Below are 18,032 nucleotides of genomic sequence, written 5' to 3' on the forward strand. Positions count from 1 at the left end.
CCAGCCTGGGCACAACAGAAATTTATCCTTTCAACTGTTTTACTTGGTCTCTTTCAGAGCTGTGTTCATCAGCGTGGTAAGTTATTCTTTGTTCCTGGGATCTGCAGTGTTTTCAGGATTGTGCCTCTTTCTATAAGCACTGTGATCCATTGACAGCTGGAAAAGTTTCTTCTCTTGATCAGGTATTTGGGGTTCTGTGTCATAACCCAATACCACTTAAAGTACTAGTGGATCTGCCTGTGGTTTTACAAGCACTAAGTTGATCCTTACGTTTTTTTGGTCACCGATATCTTAAAAGGCTACCCTGGGCTCCCAGGACTCTTTCTTGCAGCAGTATACAGTGGCACCTTACGGTTTTATACTTTTATTTGCTAATAAAGTCTTGCAGTTCCCAGCATCAAAAGCTGGGCCACATAAGAGTTGGCAGAAGTACAGACAGTCTATACTTAAGTAGAAGTAGAAACACTACTGTTAAAAAGTATTCCAGTAGAAGTTGTAGTACTGATTCAACGTCTTTACTCAAGTAAAAGTAAAAATGTACAAGATCTGAAATGTACTTAAAGAAAGCAAAAAGTAGTTTCTTGCAGGACGTTTCTATTTCTGTGCAAAGCTAATTGGCCCGTGTGCTATATTAACATAATGATAAAATAATATCAGTAGATATGGATGCACACCAAAAATTCTAATTATACCCAGCTAGAATCTGAAGTAAATTACATATCTACTGTCTCTTCCCTACATTGCAGAGAAGTGTTTCCCAACTTTCTGGAGCCTCGGCACATATTTCACATTAGAAAAATCACACAACGCGCCAGCAAAAGAAAAAAGTCACAAAAAGCATATTGATAATTTTTCCCTGTGCACCCCACATATCAGAATTGGTTCGCTTTGTCCCCAGTATACACCATTTTTTTTCTTCTTCTTCTTTTATTTGTCTTTTTTCTGATCGCTACTCTGTGGGTCCTGGAGAAAATTCCGACCCAGATGAAGGCCCTAGCTTTTTTTGTCATATATTTGTCTATTGCTATTACACGCTGCATTGTCTCACTCGAATTGGTTGTAATGGCTAAGTGGGGGGAAATGAGTCATAATGCACATTAATTTCTATTTTGAGAGCTCCAGTAGATTTTCGTAGTTTCCAGGCAGTGATCAGCTGACCTCCTGCTCTTTGTGGATGTGTGGATTCACAACTGAATTCAAGCAGATGTTTCATGAGTTTTCCTGGCTGATTTCCATCTTTTACACTGACAGTACACTGCTGTCTTTTTTTCTAGATGGTATAAAGTTGGCATGAACGTGGAATCTCAGCATCATCTGCTAAAAATTCTTATAAATCTCTGCTATACTTAATGTTACCTAACTCTGACCATGAAACCACAGCCACTGCACCACTCACACACTGTTCTTTACTTTAATTCCATCACAATACAGCAAACTAACCTGTTTATGCTGCACTAAGCTACAGAAGATTTTCTTGAAACCTTTAAATAAGTTTTCCTCTGTTTGCAGCAGGTTTCACAATATTAGAAAAACACAATGGTGCATGTACAGAGCCAATATCTGATTTAAAAACATGAGGATTTACGTGTAATCCTTCAATTTGCAGTTTGTCAAATCCAACTGAGCAATCCTTACCTTTAAATTTGACCTCTGTCCTGTCTTTCTTATCTTTCTCCATCTCTGAGTGAAGTCAAGTCAGCTGAACTTTTATCTAGCAACACACTGTGCCAAAGACTGCACACAAACAGTCTGTGTTTGTTGAACTGATAGAAATGTTGCATTTGAAATTGTCTGACACTTTAAAAAAAAGAAAAAAGTCACTCCCTTTGTGCTCGCTCCTCTTCATTATAGCCAGATAGATGACGAAGTACTGCAACTGTTGTGGCAAAAACCAAACCAGAACAACGAACGCTCACCCACGTTTAACAACTGACTTTGGCACACGTCATCACTTTTACATCCTCTGGTGATTAAAACAAACAGGACTGCCATTCATGTTTTACTGTTTAGGCTGACATGGCTTTGATGTTCAGAGGTTCACAGTGAGGAAATATTAACTCGACCCAAATGCGTTAAAGCAAAAGTAACTGTGTTGAAAATGTAAAGAGTAGAAAGTACAGATATTTATTTAAAGATGTAGGGAGTAAGTGCAGTCTTATTAATCATCAACACATTGGCTGCAGTCTAGATTTACCTGATCAAGTGGTAAATGGCCTGTATTTGTATAGCGCTTTACTTAGTCCATATGGACACCAAAGCAAATTAGACAACATTCAGTCATTCGCACACTGGTGATGGCAGCTACATTTTAGCCACAGCTGCCCTGGGGCGCACTGACAGAGGCAAGGCTGCCGGACACTGGCGCCACCGGGCCCTCTGACCACCACCAGTAGGCAACAGGTGAAGTGTCTTGCCCAAGGACACAACGACCGATACTGTCGGAGCCGGGGCTCGAACCGGCAACCTTCCGATTACAAGACGAACTGCCAACTCTTGAGCCACAATCGCCCCAAACCAATCAAGCCAAATGTCACACTAACTGACAGACACCTGCTTCAGAGTGCTGATTACCTACCTGATCTATTCACAGTACATGGTGTACATGATGAACTCTGTCCTTTGAGCACTGGTATGTGACTGACGCTTAAGCTGAATTAGTTAATAAATCTTCATGATTAAAATGTCAGTTGTTACACGATGTTGTTGCAGGTTGCGGTATCGGAGGGTTGTGTGTTTCTATAGCTGACCTGGCATCACTTATGGGACTACTTGCTCAGGTAGTGAGAATCTGTTGATACAATTCACAACATGAAAATACATAAATCTTAAATGTGGCCTACCAAACACTTGAACTTTTTAAACATGTGCATGTGTATATAAAGCATTTAAGGTTTCACTTTGGATGTTTTGATGAAGAATAATCATCGGTGAGGTCAGTGGAAGTCCTATGTTTGGTCTGTTTCTGTTTTACTTTTACTGGAGAAGCACAATGTTTAAACAAGTGCAATAAAGGTGCTTAGGAGGCTATAACAGTGTGTCTGCAATAACTGATTATCAAACCTTTAACACGATATCACAGAGGGCCCAGAACAAATACACGTGGTGTTCCAAATGAACACAGCGTAATCTGCAGAAACAACCCAAATCCCAGGACAAAGAGCACGTCCCTGTCTGACATCCACCAGCCACAGCACAAGAAAGAGGTCCGTTAAACATGCATCCAGTTTTCTGGTGGTGGCACAAAGTTCTAAAGTTTATTCATTAACTTTGAGTGACAAGTTAACCTGAAAGGACGCGTGCGCGCACCGCCTGGAGTAATTTATCTTACAGTTCAATAGAGTACCTGGAGGTGATGACACCGCCTTCCCAGTGATCTACAAAGCACTGCCTGATAAACGCTTTAGCTTTATTTCAGTTTTGCTCCGACTGATAAAATGTCCGGGGATGCTCACTTGCTCGTGGCAGCAGACTATGTGGTGTTTGCTGTCGTTCTGCTCCTGTCTGCTGCTGTTGGTTTTTATTACGCCTGGAGAAGCAGGAAACAAGGAACCTCCAGGGACTTTTTAACTGGGGGCCGAAAACTCAATGCCCTGGCTGTCTCCATGTCCCTCACTGCCAGCTACATGTCATCCGTCACCGTGCTCTCCAACCCAGCCGAGGTAACGTGTCGGGACTGTCCTGGATCTGCACTCAGCTTCCTCAGCGCACAAACATTTATTCAGAGCTTAAATTAGAATTTTACAAAATGCGTAAAACTGTGATTTCTGTGCATTAGAAGACGGCTGGAGTCAGCTAACCGAGCATTACTTTGAGTGCACCACTTTCAATTTCAAACAAATCAAATAACGAATTTAAAGTTTTCGTGTTACTCACCAGAGTTCAGCACTGTTCATATGTTGCTCCAAAGCTCGTTCAGTATCAGCAGCATCAGCGTTTCAAATGATCTCCGGCAAAGTTTCACCAGCCCGACTCTGGCTCCCGGTGAAGAAACACCGTCGCCTATGTTGTTCTTTATATGATACTGTTTTGCTATTTTGTGTTTCCATAAATCTTTTTCAACCTGTCCGTAGGTGTATCGCTACGGAGCCATATTTGGCTATTTAAGTATTTCCTATGTAATAGCAGTGGTGTACACATCCGAGGTCTTTCTCCCAGTTTTCTACAGACTGGCCATCAACAGCACATATGAGGTAACTGTGGTTTTGTTTTCAACATTATTACTAGCTTTGCCTCTGATTTGGAGGGAGTGAGGGGAACTAGAAGTTTCATGTATCAGTATCAATATGCGTCTTTTCTCTGTCTGGTCTCTGCCAAGTATCTGGAGCTGCGTTTCAGCAGAGCCACTCGTCTCCTGGGAATGCTGATCTTCTTTTTTAACGTAGTAAGAAGCCAGTGGTTCAATCTTGTAGTGCTTTGACTTCTGCACATAAAACTATGTTGGTATCAGCAGAGACATGTTGTTGTGACTTTCTAACTCTTTGCCACAGTTGCTCTACACTGGACTTGTAATTTATGCTCCAGCTCTGGCTTTGAACCAAGGTATGTCAGCTCCAGTTCACAGCAGTTAAGTTCGTGAAGGGATCTTGAACAAGAGTGTTTCCCTGTTAATGAATTTCCCTTCTTTTTGCAGTGACTGGTATGAACCTGTGGGGTGGGATTATTTCGACAGCCACTGTTTGTACTTTGTATTGTGCACTGGTTAGTAAAACATTTATTACATACGACACACACACTGCAGTGCATCACATTGTCAGTCGAACCTCATCGAGCATCACTAAGCCATGAACCTTAAGACACCCCCACTTTCACATTCAGCAGAGATTAAATGAGAATTTTTACATTTTCCTAAAATTCATGAGGTCCCCTTCCCATTTACCCTTTAAAACAAAATATCTCTCAGTTAACATCACCTCTGATTTTTTAAATTTGATGTTTTCACATGCAATCATTAAGGGTCAAAAGTTGGAACCGTCATTGCATAATGTGTTGCGTCACCTATTGTTTTTCTAAAAGTCTGCAAATATTTGAAAGCTTGGAAACAATTGGCTGTAGTTTACAGAGCACACAATCCCCGGCCTCCCCCACCCCACACCCAACTGGTCATGGCAGATGGCCCCGCCCCTCCCTGAGCCCAGTTCTGCTGGAGGTTTCTTCCTGTTAAAAGGGACTTTTTCCTCTCCACTGTCACCAAAGTACTTGCTCATACTGATTTGCAGAACTGATTGTTGTCTTTATCATTGTAGTGTCTTTAACCTTACAATATGAAGTGCCTTGAAGTGACTGTTGTTATTTGGCCCTATATAGATGAAACTGAATTGATTTGAATGCACTAATAAACTGTATTCATTGACAGTGCTTTCCAGTGTTGGGCAAGTTACTTTAAGAACGTAATTAATTATAGTTACTTGTTACTTCTTCAAAGAAGTAACTGAGTTAGTAACTGAGTTACAAGATTCTAAAAGTAATTAATTACATGAAAAGTAACTATTGCGTTCCTTGAAAAAAAAGTTTAACCATGGGGTCCAGGGTATAATTGGCCATTTTAGCCACTTTTGATTTTACCTTGATATTTCACCTTTAAAAACTATTTCCTTTGCCTTGTTTGGTATCATTCTTTTCAGCACAACCTCATGTGTCTGAATTTACAGTCATGTTTTCACTTTGATATACTGTACTAACACAATTGATCTAAAATCAGACAAAAAACATAGAATCCGAGTAGAAAAAGTTATATTTTTTACTGTAGCAACCACAAACATGTTTATTGAATCATATTTCATAACTTTAAGTGCAAATATAAATTGTCAACTTTAAAATCCTAAGCACAAGTTTTGCAAACAACAAAGTTATTTGTAGCCATGTACCTTTTATCCCTTTTTTAATAACCATTTCAAACTATTTACTTAACAATCAGCTGTTCTGCATTCAATAAGATGCAACACAAATTATTTGTGCAACTCCAAATATTTCTGTCCACTATAAAGGAGAACATCACAGCCTGATTCCTGCACGTCTGACAGCAGCAGGTGTATCACTCCTGTTTCTACCTGGAGTCGCCTCATTGTTCTGACAGACAACACAAAACTATCCACAACACTACACACTAACTACACACTCCAAACACGCTAAATGTCACAAATCTCTCACATCTCAAAATTCACTCTCTCTCTTTTTCTGCTCTCTCTCTCTCTCTCTCTCTCTCTCTCTCTCTCACAGTCACTCCTAAAACTTCCCCCTCTTCTTAAACAACCAAATGTCATGTTTCCATAGGATTTTTGATTGGTCGACATGGTGCATTTTTCCACCAACATGAAAAGGAGGGGTTTTTTGTTTTTTTGTTTTTTTTTTTGGGGGGGGTTGGTCATAAGCAGAGAGTGCTTGCTAGCGCTGCCCTTAGACAGTTAACGTGACGAAGCTATTGAGGAAAAAACGGTCATGTGATTGGCTTACCACGACCACTTTATTCTTCCTCAGTCAAACAGCAGCACTCATGTGATTGTTTTGCCCCCTAGCTACAGGTGTTGTGCCAAATTACAGCTACTTCCGTGCAACTTCTATAAGATGCGGTAAGCTGAAGACAGCTTCAACCGTCTGTTTGTTGAAAAATAGTAACGGACCGCATTTTCTTGTTAGTAACGGTAACGGCGTTGTAACAATAGGAATAGTAATTAGTTAGATTACTCGTTACTGAAAAAAGTAACATCGTTAGTGACGCCATTACTTGTAACACCGTTATTCCCATCACTGGTGCTTTCTGAAAATGTTCTACTATAGAATACGGTCACATATTTCCACGTTATGCACTCTGTTCATAAATACAGCTTCCTAACCTTTTGACAGAGATTTTTCTTGTTTTGTGGCGTTTGTTACAGGGTGGCCTGAAAGCTGTGGTGTGGACAGATGTTGTTCAGGTAGGGTTCTGGATCAAATAAAATGAAAAAATACACAAATGCCCTCCAAATAGTTGTGTAGATGGCTGCCCCTCCCTGACGTTGACGTTTCTTCCTGTTAAAAGGGAGTTTTTTTGTTCACACTGCCATTTGATTGCTGGCGTTTTCTCTGGATTGTAGGGTCTTTATCTTACAGTATAATGTCCTTTTGTTATGATTTGGAACCATATAAATATATTCCATATGCTATGCAAGTAAAACTGAATTAAATTGCAATCAGGTTTCAGTCTAATTTTATCGACACCACAACCACATTTGAGTCATGTCTTGATTCTTTGCAGTATTCATGTAAATTAGCAAGAATTTGATAACTGGGACCAAAATCTGTCAACATAGTTACAGAATACAGATCTGCCAACCAAACAAATCTCTGATTTTTCTTCTAGATTGGAATAATGTTTGCAGGCTACATGTCTGTTATAATCAAATGTGTGATCTTAAAAGGAGGAATCTCCACTATCTTGTCAGATGCCCAAGAAGGAGGAAGAATTAACTTTGTGGAGTGAGTATATATGTGTGTGTGTGTGTGTGTGTGTGTGTGTGTGCGTGTGTTATACTTAAATCATCCTTTCATTGTTTAATCCCAGCTTTGACATAAACCCTCTGAGAAGACACACTTTTTGGACACTAGTCATCGGAGGGGCATTTACTTGGAGCTCAATTTATGGGACCTACCAACCTCAAGTTCAGAGATACAACTCCTGCAAGAGCATTAAACATGCCAGATTGTGAGTGATTCAAAGGAATGTATTCCTTCCTTCCTGTTTAGCTTGCAAAACTAATAATTAAAATAATAATAATAAAAAAAACCCCCAAAAACAATGATATATGACACGTCTATTTCCACATCTATGTAAATTCTGATTCAGCCCAAACAACATTGGTGGGGTTTGCTGGCAAATGACACGTTCTTATCATAAACTCGGAAAAGATAGCTATGATAAATGATGACATCATCAGCATACAGTGATAGGAAATATGATCTCGTTTGCTATGCTACACTGATTTTTGTTTGCATACTTCACTTTTTCGTGTTGTGTTTTTTCAGAGCTCTGTTCATCAACGTGTTAGGCCTAGTTTGCACCCTGACATCGTCAGTGATTTCAGGGCTGTGTCTTTATTCGTTCTATAAGAACTGTGACCCATGGAAAGCTGGACAGGTTTCTTCACCTGATCAGGTATATACACATAAACAAAGAAACCACAGGATGTTTGTTTTTATTCAAGTTATTTTATGATCTTAAAATAAAAATCTTTTTTTCCCCTTTACAGCTGTTGCCTTATTTGGTGATGGATATCTTGGCAGATCACCAAGGGCTTCCAGGACTATTTTTTGCTGCAGTATATAGTGCCTCTCTGAGGTTCATACAACATAATTTGTTATATTTTTATTCATGTTGCATGTAACATTTAAAGCTGTGCCACATTTGAAGTGTCAGTTATGTCCATTAGTCCAGAGTAAACATGGTTCATTTCTTCATGTTCAGCACAGTTTCTACTTCAATCAACGCAATGGCTGCAGTGACCATGGAGGACCTGATCAAACCACGCATTAAACTATCTGAGAAAAAGCTTCTCTTAATCTCCAAAGGGCTGAGTAAATAACGAGTTTCCTGTTGTTTGTTTATAACACAGACTGCATGTTATATTAGATTAAACTGAGCACTGCTACGTGGATGCGGCTGATAGTCGATAAAAATGTCATTTTGTGATGTGATGTTTTTGCAGGTGTGTTTTTTGGAATTGTATGCGTTGCCATGGCTGGACTGGCATCACTCATGGGACATATGATGCAGGTAGAGGGATCTGTTAATGCAGAGCTGTCAATGTGTTCAGGCAAACACATCCAGGAATAGGAATGGGTATCGTTTAGGTTTTATCCGATACCAGTACCAAACCGGTACTGGTGCCGGTGCTTAAACGGTGCTCGAACCGGTGCTTAAAGAATGGAGAACACACACTTTGTCCAAAAACCTCTCATGTTTAGCTGTTTTTTTTGTAAAAAGGTAACAATGTTAGCCTTTTCTGCAGCTATAGGGCATATATGGTATCACTCTTGGCTGGAAGCAGTGCTTAAACAATGGAAAAAACACAAACTTTGTCCAAAAACCTCTCATGTTTAGCTGTTTCCCTCTTTTTCTTTGGTCATTTTAGCCTTTTTGGCCAGGGTGAAGGGAGTATCTGCCATCAAACAAGAAGACAGCCGCATGTAACTATGATGATGTTTGCTAGTTCACCTTACATGCATTAAATTAATAACGTGGTTAGCCTACTCAACGTAAATTGCACACGAACAACATTAAGCTACTCACGCAGAGAAGAACGGCTGCTGCTGCCATCATCATCCGTCATCATTTCTGCTACACTGGCAGGGCTAGGGGCCAGGACTCTCCTCTTCGGGTTCTTGGGGGATGTTGCTAACTCCGGGTCTGATAACAGGCACCACACCCGCAGTAGATGTGCTCGGTGTGAGGTCTTGCAGCAAGCTATCAAATACGGAGCATTTCTTGGCTTTTAACAAAATGCTATACGTCGCCAGGTGTTTCATCAGATTCGAGGAGTTACCTTTGCACAGTATCACCTTAAAGCACTTGTTGCAGGCTGCTGAGTTTGCATCTTTTGCTGTGAAGTACAGCCAGACTTTTGACCGCTTCGCCTTGGGCATTTTTAATCTGTAGCTCTGCTCTAAAAGAACGTACGTACCTTGGCCCGCCTACTACGCTTGCAAAGGTAAAATGATTGGCTAGAATCCAAAGTGTATCACAGCTCAGGAAAAAAAAGCACCGAAATAAAGCACCGAAATGTGCGCTGCTTTTTGGTCTGGTTACTACCGTTTATGTCAGAACCGGTACCGGTACCCATCCCTATCCAGGAATGTTGTTGTTGTTTATTAGAAAGCATGTTAATTACGTAAATAAGTACATTTTTCACCTCAGTAAATACGACAATTTTTAAAGTGTTTTTTGAGCTGCAGGTCTCTTCAAACAGGCAGTGTCCATCATTTGGGGGGTCACTGGGGGTCCTTTACTCGGTCTGTTCAGTTTGGGTGTCCTCTGTCCATTTGTCAACTCCAAAGTAAGTCCATTCTCATTTTGGTAATTTCCTAAATCAACCTAACATCAATTTATCATCGTATAACATAGTACGGGAGCATTTTTCTTATTAACAGTATTAACAGTATTAAAAAACACTTTATTAAATGCTTAATGTTTTAAAAAAATGTTAACAGCAGGATAAAAATAATAATGACCAAACTCAGGGATGTGTGCTGAGTCCCCTGCTGTACGCTCTATACACTCACAACTGCACCCCCCACCCACCCATCCAACATTCGTATGCTGTAAATATTAATTTTAACAAGTTTGCTGATGACACAACTGTGATTGGGCTCATCACGACGGGAGATGAGTCTGCATACAGGGATGAAGTCGAAAATATGTCATCAAGGTGCAGCTGAAACAATCTGGTCGTCAATACCAAAAAAACCCCAAAGAAATAGTAGTTGACTTCAGAAGGAACAAATCTGACCCCCAGCCCATACACATTAATGGGGACTGTTTGGAGAGGGTCTCTGACTCCTGGGCCTGCACCTGGGTGGTGACCTATCCTGGAAAACAAACACCACAGCTATGATCAAGAAGGCACAGCAGCGACTCCACTCCCTGAGCGTCCTGAAGAACAACGCCTTAGCCAAGGAGCTGCTAGTGTCCTTCTACAGGTGCTCCATTGAAAGTATACTGACATACTGCATCCCAGTGTGGTTTGCCAGCAGTACTGCTTAGGAGTAAGCATCACTCCAGAGCAGTGTTGGTCAAGTTACTTGAAAAAAGTAATCAGTAACTAATTACTGATTACTTCCCCAAAAAAGTAATCCCGTTACTTTACTGATTACTTATTTTCAAAAGTAATTAATTACTTAGTTACTTAGTTACTTAGTTACTTTTAAAAACACGATTTACAACCTGAATAGGTGATAAAGTGATAGATCTTTCAGCCCAATTTTACTTTTTCTGCATAATCCATCATACAAAATGTAATCAAATGGAAAAATCTCTTTTTTTAAACTTGTTTTATCAGTTTTAATCTTTTAACTTTATGCATCAACCAAAAATTAAATTATATGCAACATTCTCTGACTTGAAGAAATTGGTTTAACATTTAAACCTATTTTCTGCACATTCCAGCACATAAAATAAAATATTTTTTTTGTGTTTACACTCAGTCTTTCAAATAGATGCAAGTAAAACACAGCAGAAAATAAATAAAATCAAAGACTCGGTGGTCCTGTTGCTCTATTTTCACCTGTAAAGCAGGAGTAGGGTAGACGGAGGTGTGCTCTGGTGCAGGTGTGCCGCAGCGGTCAGTGGAAGGATACGGCAGCTTCTCTGTGAATTTCCCATTACGTGGTAGCGCACTCGGTGCTTGTTTAGGGGTTTTTTTTCGCTGTAAAAAGAAGTTTTCTTCCCACGCACAACGGACACTAATGTTTTTGTCACTTTTTATGGAATCAAACTCAAAGTAAGGTCAGTACTTCGACGCTTTAAACGCTGCACGCTCATACTCTCTCCCGCACTCGATATATGATCCATTGTTGATCTGCAGACAGCTGTTGTCACGAACGTCGCACTCGCTTACGTCACTGTCATGAGACATTCTCGCAAAAAAATCACGGTTTTAGTAACGCAGTAACGCAGCGTTCCTACGGGAAAGTAACGGTAATCTAATTACCATTTTTGCAATAGTAATCCCTTACTTTACTCGTTACTTGAAAAAAGTAATCAGATTACAGTAACGCGTTACAAGTAACGCGTTACTGTAATCTGATTGCCCATCTCTGCTCCAGAGGGTCATCAACACAGCACAGAGGATCATCAGCTGTGATCAAGAGCTGTACTCTTCCCTGGAGGAGGTGTACAGGTCCTGCTGCCACAGGAAAGCCTACAGCATCCAGAAGGACACATCCCACCCCGCACATCACCTGTTCCAGCTGTTACCCTCAGGAAGGCGGTACTGGACAATTAAGGCCAAAACAAACAGACAGAAACAGCACATACGCCAGGGCTGTTGCATTTATAAATACACTCGGGAGATAAGCCACTGCAAAAACACAACCTTCAACTGTGCAATATTTTTTTTCTTTTTAACTGTGTAATATTCTTGTTCGTCTTTTAATTGTGCAATATTTCGAAGGAACTGTGCAATATTCTGAGGACTGAAGCACTGTGTGGCAACCGTATTCTCACTTGTACATTCTTGTATACAGACTTGTACATAGTCAAAGGAGCTTGCAAAGAAAAGCGTCTGGACTTCTTTAAGTTGCTTGAAGACGTTTCACCTCTCATCCAAGAAGCTTCTTCAGTTCTAAGGTCAAATGGTGGAGAGTCCCAGATATAAACCTAGTGGGAGTATCCCCCCGCAGAGGGACAAAAGGACCCCCTGATGATCCTCTAATCGCCTGAGCCAAGGTGTGAAACTGGGTGTGGGTCACAATCAGCCAGGGTTTTGGGTGAGCTCGTTGTGAAACCTGGCCCCACCTTATCATGCGAATTCCTGAGGTCAGATGGCCCAGGATGTAAGTGGGCGTTAAGGCGTCTGGGGAGGGAACTCAAAACTGGATTATAGATGGCAGACAGTTGGTGTCGTAAACCACCGCCTCTGTTCAAAGATGGTCGCTCACAGTGGACATAGATGGCTTTTTTCACTCCTCTTTCAAACCATCTGTCCTCTCTGTCCAAAATGTGAACATTGGCATCCTCGAAAGAGTGACCTTTATCCTTAAGATGCAGATGGACAGCTGAGTCTTGTCCTGTGGAGGTGGCTCTTCTGTGTTGTGCCATACGCTTGTGAAGTGGCTGTTTGGTCTCTCCAATGTAGAGGTCTGGGCATTCCTCGCTGCACTGTACAGCATACACCACATTGTTAAGTCTGTGTTTTGTCTTTCGGGTGATCCAGTTTTTGTCTGAGCGTGATGCTGGGTCTGAAATGCACCGGGATGTCATGCTTGGAGAAAACTCTCCTGAGTTTTTCTGATACACCGATAAGATTCCGATAAGAAGGACAGACGCAACAACCCTGGCTGATTGGGACCCACACCCAGTTTCACACCTTGGCTCAGGCGATTAGAGGATCATCAGGGGGTCCTTTTGTCCCTCTGCGGGGGGATACTCCCACTAGGTTTAAATCTGGGACTCCCCACCATTTGACCTTAGAACTGAAGAAGCTTCTCGGATGAGAGGTGAAACGTCTTCAAGCAACTTAAAGAAGTCCAGACGCTTTTCTTTGCAAGCTCCTTTGACTACGATGACCTGGATGACTGAGAACCTTCACAGACAGATTTGTACATACTATTTTTTTTCTTTGTTTAAAATTTATTGTACATCTATACTTGTTTCTCTTAAAAGTGCCCCCTTCCACTTGTACCGAATGGGTTTACATGCAGTTTTTGTTGTTCAAAAGCACAATGGCATTAAAGATTCTGATTCTGATATTTGTCCACAGGGAGGTCTATGTGGTCTCGTGACAGGATTGGCTGCAGCTGTCTCTGTGAGCATTATAGAGATGATATCCCCTTCTCCTCCTGAGATGACCCGACCTCTCTCACTGAGCACTGAGGGTTGTAACTTTACTATTGGTAGCAGTTTCAATTGGACTACCCCACCCCCAACAGAACCAAGTCTTTTTACCACAACCCCAGGACAGAATACTGATGACATGTAAGTGTGGTCAGGTCTGTCTTGAATGAATGAATGAAATATTATCTGGTGAGATGGGATGACCGAGCTTTCCTATAATAAACGAAAGTATAGTAAAGTAAAAAAAAAGGCCATATGATTTTAAAAAAGTGATATAGTAAAAGGCAGTGTTGTGAGGTCATTAATAATAATAATAATAATAATAATAATAATAATAATAAACCTGGTGGAAAGCATAAATGTGCCAAGTATCCTACTGCTGGTTTTTAGCCAAGCTCGCAGTGGCACTGTAGTCTTGTTGAATATATTTTTCATATGCAAACTGTCTTCACAAATTCCTTTGTAGCCTTCAGAATACTTCCATAATATGGTGTAATTACATTAACAAGACATTTGTTAACAAGATATCTACTAATCTCTCTCACCACCAGACATGCGGTTCAGTGGCACTCTCCATCCTACCTTTACTTCTGTGTCATTGGAGGTTTAACATCTGTTATTGTTGGAATAATCATCAGTCTCTTGACAGGTACAAAAAAAAATGAAATAAAATTAATAAAGATTTTGCCATTAATTACCTGTACTTGGGAATGGATCTGTGATCTCATTTTCTTATTGTTTGATAAGGACTTTTTGTTTTTGTTCTTCCACTCATCATTTCAGGGGGATTGAGGGAGACGGTGGACCCGAGGCTCATGCTAATGAAAGGAGACACTCTTTCTTATCACCTGTTCAAACGTGTCAAAGATGGGGTACGTGCTGAAGAGCAAAGGTATCAAAAGCAACAGGCTGATGACAGGCGCTCAATTCTGTCTTGTACTTTTCCTTCCTTAGGTCATGGGAGGAACAGACAATGTTGGTCAGCCAAACAAGGAGGATGGAATCAATAAACCTGCAGTAGGGAAATTTGACAACAATACCCGTGTCTCATCTTTTTAATGACCGATACAGCTGAAGAATTTCACAACAAAGCTGCTGTAAAGCTCAAATCCAGGATTGTACTCATCTGACTTCATAAGAAATGAGACCAAAGGAACTGAGTTGTCAGCGAGACAATAATGTTTTTATTTTTCCAGTGATTCAGTAAAAAGTAGAAAGCACTTCTTTCAAATATCTACTTGTGTACATGATGATTGCTGTTTCTATTGTTTAGATTAACACATTATTAATAAAAAGCCACATGATAAACATTTCAATTCAAATTTATTGTACAGCGCCAAATCACAACAACAGCTAACAGCTTCATGCTTTATATTGCAAGGTAAACCCTACAATATGACCCCCATATTACCAAGTACTTTGGTTACAGTGGGAAGGAAACCCAAATGTCAACAAAGCTAAAGGCGGCGAGGCGTCATTGCGGGTGCCGCTCAGGTGTGTCCGCCTCCCCTGCAGCGGCGTTGCAGACCACGCCCCGCCACACACATTAACGTGGTAAAATACATATTTAGGCAGAATTTTGCAAATGTCTATTTTTCATTTTTTTAGCAGCATATTGCTTTTTTTTCCAATTATTTTTTAAAAGTCAGGTCAAGGCTCCAAAAGCCCAAAGGCGATATGACGGTGGTGGCTCACAACAGTTTTTGTTTGCTACATGGATCATTTTAGTTCAGCTGGGTGTCTTTCCTTTTGTTATATTTCTTTAAGAGTTCAAAATGTGTTCATTACATAAATAAAATGTAATTTTCTCTATAGCACTTCATGGATTTCATAAGCAACAAACCTTAGTTGTTCACACAAAGGTAAAAAAAAAGGTAAAAAACAATGTTGTGTACAGTGTTATTTTCATTTTAGATGTCAAAAAGTATTTGCGGCTAATTCATTCAATTTATTGTCTTTATTTATAACTGGCATTATTGTTTCATTCTATTATAGAATCTTACAAGAAAGAGGCAAAATTGTATTCCATAATGCTTTATTAGCTGTTTCGGTGAAAAACAAATCAGCAGTGCAAAAAAACCCCCAAAAAACAAAAAACAACACATTTTAAAACAACATACTGGAAAACAGTTATTCATCACTTGATTGCTTCAATACAACCCTTGGGCACCTCGCTCTCTCTCTCTCGATCAAATCTCGCTGTGGTAGCAGCTTTAAACTCGTATGACCCAGGCTGATACAGGGTGCCCAGTCTGGATCCAGCATTTTGTAGTCTCGGTCGTTGTGTCCTTGGGCGAGACACTTCACCTACCGCCTACTGGTGTTGGCCAGAAGGGCCGATGGCGCGATATGGCAGCCTCGTTTCTGTCAGTCTGCCCCAGGGCAGCTGTGGCTACAACTGTAGCTGCCTCCACCAGTGTGTGAATGTGTGTGTGAATGGGTGGATGACTGGGTGTGTAAAGCGCTTTGGGGTCCCTAGGGGGGACTAGTAAAAGCGCTATACAAATACAGGCCATTTACCATTTGTAGGCTGGTTTTCCTACAAAACACAACAATTATTAGCCCGCAAAGCCACAGTGAACAAAGCAGCATAGCACAACGAATTCAATTCAAATCAATATAAGATTTATTTGTAACCTACATCAACAATTATGTTATGATAAATTACGTAATAACTAACAGAAGACTTACCTTTGTGGAAATGCTTGGAGCAGACTAACATGTGAGCTGGAGTGTTCTGAGACGTTACTTCGGAAACATGGCTTGAACAATTTCTCTTCCATGACGGAATCCGATAAAAACCGATCTCTTTACCAGTCGGCTTCCCGTGGCTGTCATGCGACAGGCTATTGCAGTTAATAATACAACAGCTTCTTGCCATTCTTTGTGTTTCTTTTTATCGTTGTGTGACTGTTTTCATGTGAACGCCTGCATGCGCTAGTACCGCTTGCCACTCGTACCTACAATCCTTTGCGGTTTTACCCTGGAAATGACGTCACATTTTCAATCTAGTAGAGATTGAAAATCACACAGATGAGTGATTGAAAAAGAATTAAAGGGAACATTTATTATATTTTTATTTTATTTTATTAGTATTTTCCTCAAATATGTCAAATATATATTTTCTCATCTAAATGTCCACTGAGCTGTGTGCCAGGGGGCGGTAATGCTCCTTAACATTGGTTGCCAACCAAGAAGAAGAAGCTGTGAGCCAGGAGGGAGGGGGTGAGTGAGTCCTGAGTGATTCGTTCATGCTATGATTCAGCACAGGAGGAAGGGGGTGAGTGAGTACACAAACATCAGTACTAAATAAAGGAAAACAAATAGAAAACAATATAACAATTTGAGACGCACTTGTGGCGTTGTCGTGGCAACCCACACAAACATTTCAGCGTCAGCAGGGGGTCGTCTCTTTTTCATGGCCCGATATTTTCGAAGGAAATGCAGAGCTTCTAGCTCCTTAATGACACGATTCCCCCTGGACCACCAGCTGTTTGATCTTCTCCGGGCTGGTCACGTCTTTGTCTGGGTCTTCATGAAGAATAGACTTTTAATTCATTTGAAAACCTGATGCTTAGCCTTGTCCACCCCAGCTGTAAAACGCAAAAACCAGTCTTGTTATCATTTATCGTCCACCTGGGCCTTACACAGAGTTTCTGTCTGATTTCTCAGACTTTCTGTCTGATTTAGTTCTCAGCTCAGATAAAATAATTATTGTGGGTGATTTTAACATCCATGTAGATGCTAAAAATGACAGCCTCAACATGGCATTTAGTCTGTTATTAGACTCAATTGGCTTCTCTCGAAATGTAAATAAACCCACCCACCACTTTAATCACACTCTAGATCTTGTTTTAACATATGGCATAGAAACTGAACATTTAGCAGTATTTCCTGAAAACCCTCTCCCACTCTCTCTCCCGATCATTTTCTGATAACATTTAAATTTACAATAATTGATTACACAGCAGTGGAGAGTAGACTTTATCACAGTAGATGTCTTTCTGAAAGCGCTGTAACTAAGTTTAAGCATATAATCCACCCACTCTTATTATCTTCAATGCCCTGTACCAACACAGAGCAGAGCAGCTATCTGAACGCTACTCAAACAGAGGTCGATTATCTTGTTAATAATTTTACCTCCTCACTGCGTACGACTCTGGATACTGTAGCTCCGGTGAAAACTAAGGCCTCAAATCTGAAGTACCTGACTTCGTGGTATAATTCTCAAACACATAGCCTAAAGCAGATAATTCTTAAGGTGGAGAGGAAATGGTGTGTCACAAATTTAGAAGATCATCATTTAGTCTGGAGAAATAGTTTGCTGCTTTATAAAACAAAAGGCCCTAGCCAAAGCCAGAACATCTTACTATTCATCACTGATTGAAGAAAATAAGAACAACCCCAGGTTTCTCTTCAGCACTGTAGCCAGGCTGACAAAAAGTCAGAGTACTGTTGAGCCAACCATCCCTTTAATGTTAACTAGTAATGACTTCATGAATTTCTTTAC

At 40.5% G+C, this 18,032-nt stretch overlaps 1 protein-coding gene across 1 annotated transcript; it reads left to right on the top strand.

Annotated features, from left to right (window-relative positions):
• The first annotated feature begins 3,405 nt into the window (after window positions 1-3,405).
• Window positions 3,406-14,581, top strand: LOC146369056 (sodium-coupled monocarboxylate transporter 1-like). The gene is made up of 17 exons (XM_084910730.1): window positions 3,406-3,659; window positions 4,071-4,190; window positions 4,316-4,381; window positions 4,488-4,539; window positions 4,631-4,698; window positions 6,873-6,911; window positions 7,337-7,452; window positions 7,538-7,678; window positions 7,999-8,128; window positions 8,223-8,311; window positions 8,438-8,547; window positions 8,679-8,746; window positions 9,939-10,025; window positions 13,449-13,663; window positions 14,074-14,171; window positions 14,306-14,394; window positions 14,477-14,581. Exons 1-17 carry the CDS (start codon window positions 3,435-3,437, stop codon window positions 14,579-14,581), a joined length of 1,818 nt encoding a protein of 605 aa, XP_084766856.1. The 5' UTR covers window positions 3,406-3,434.
• The last annotated feature ends 3,451 nt before the right edge of the window (window positions 14,582-18,032 follow it).

The sequence above is a fragment of the Perissodus microlepis genome, chromosome 17, assembly GCF_051167445.1.
Source record: "Perissodus microlepis isolate ML-2025 ecotype Zambia chromosome 17, ASM5116744v1, whole genome shotgun sequence".
NCBI lineage: Eukaryota > Metazoa > Chordata > Actinopteri > Cichliformes > Cichlidae > Perissodus > Perissodus microlepis.

Coding starts and splice junctions, on each gene's coding strand:
- LOC146369056 (XM_084910730.1), top strand. CDS start 3,435: ATGTCCGGGGATGCTCACTTGCTCGTGGCAGCAGACTATGTGGTGTTT. Junction 8,747..9,938: donor TCATGGGACATATGATGCAG/GTAGAGGGATCT, acceptor CTCTTCAAACAG/GCAGTGTCCATCATTTGGGG. Junction 10,026..13,448: donor GTCCATTTGTCAACTCCAAA/GTAAGTCCATTC, acceptor ATTTGTCCACAG/GGAGGTCTATGTGGTCTCGT.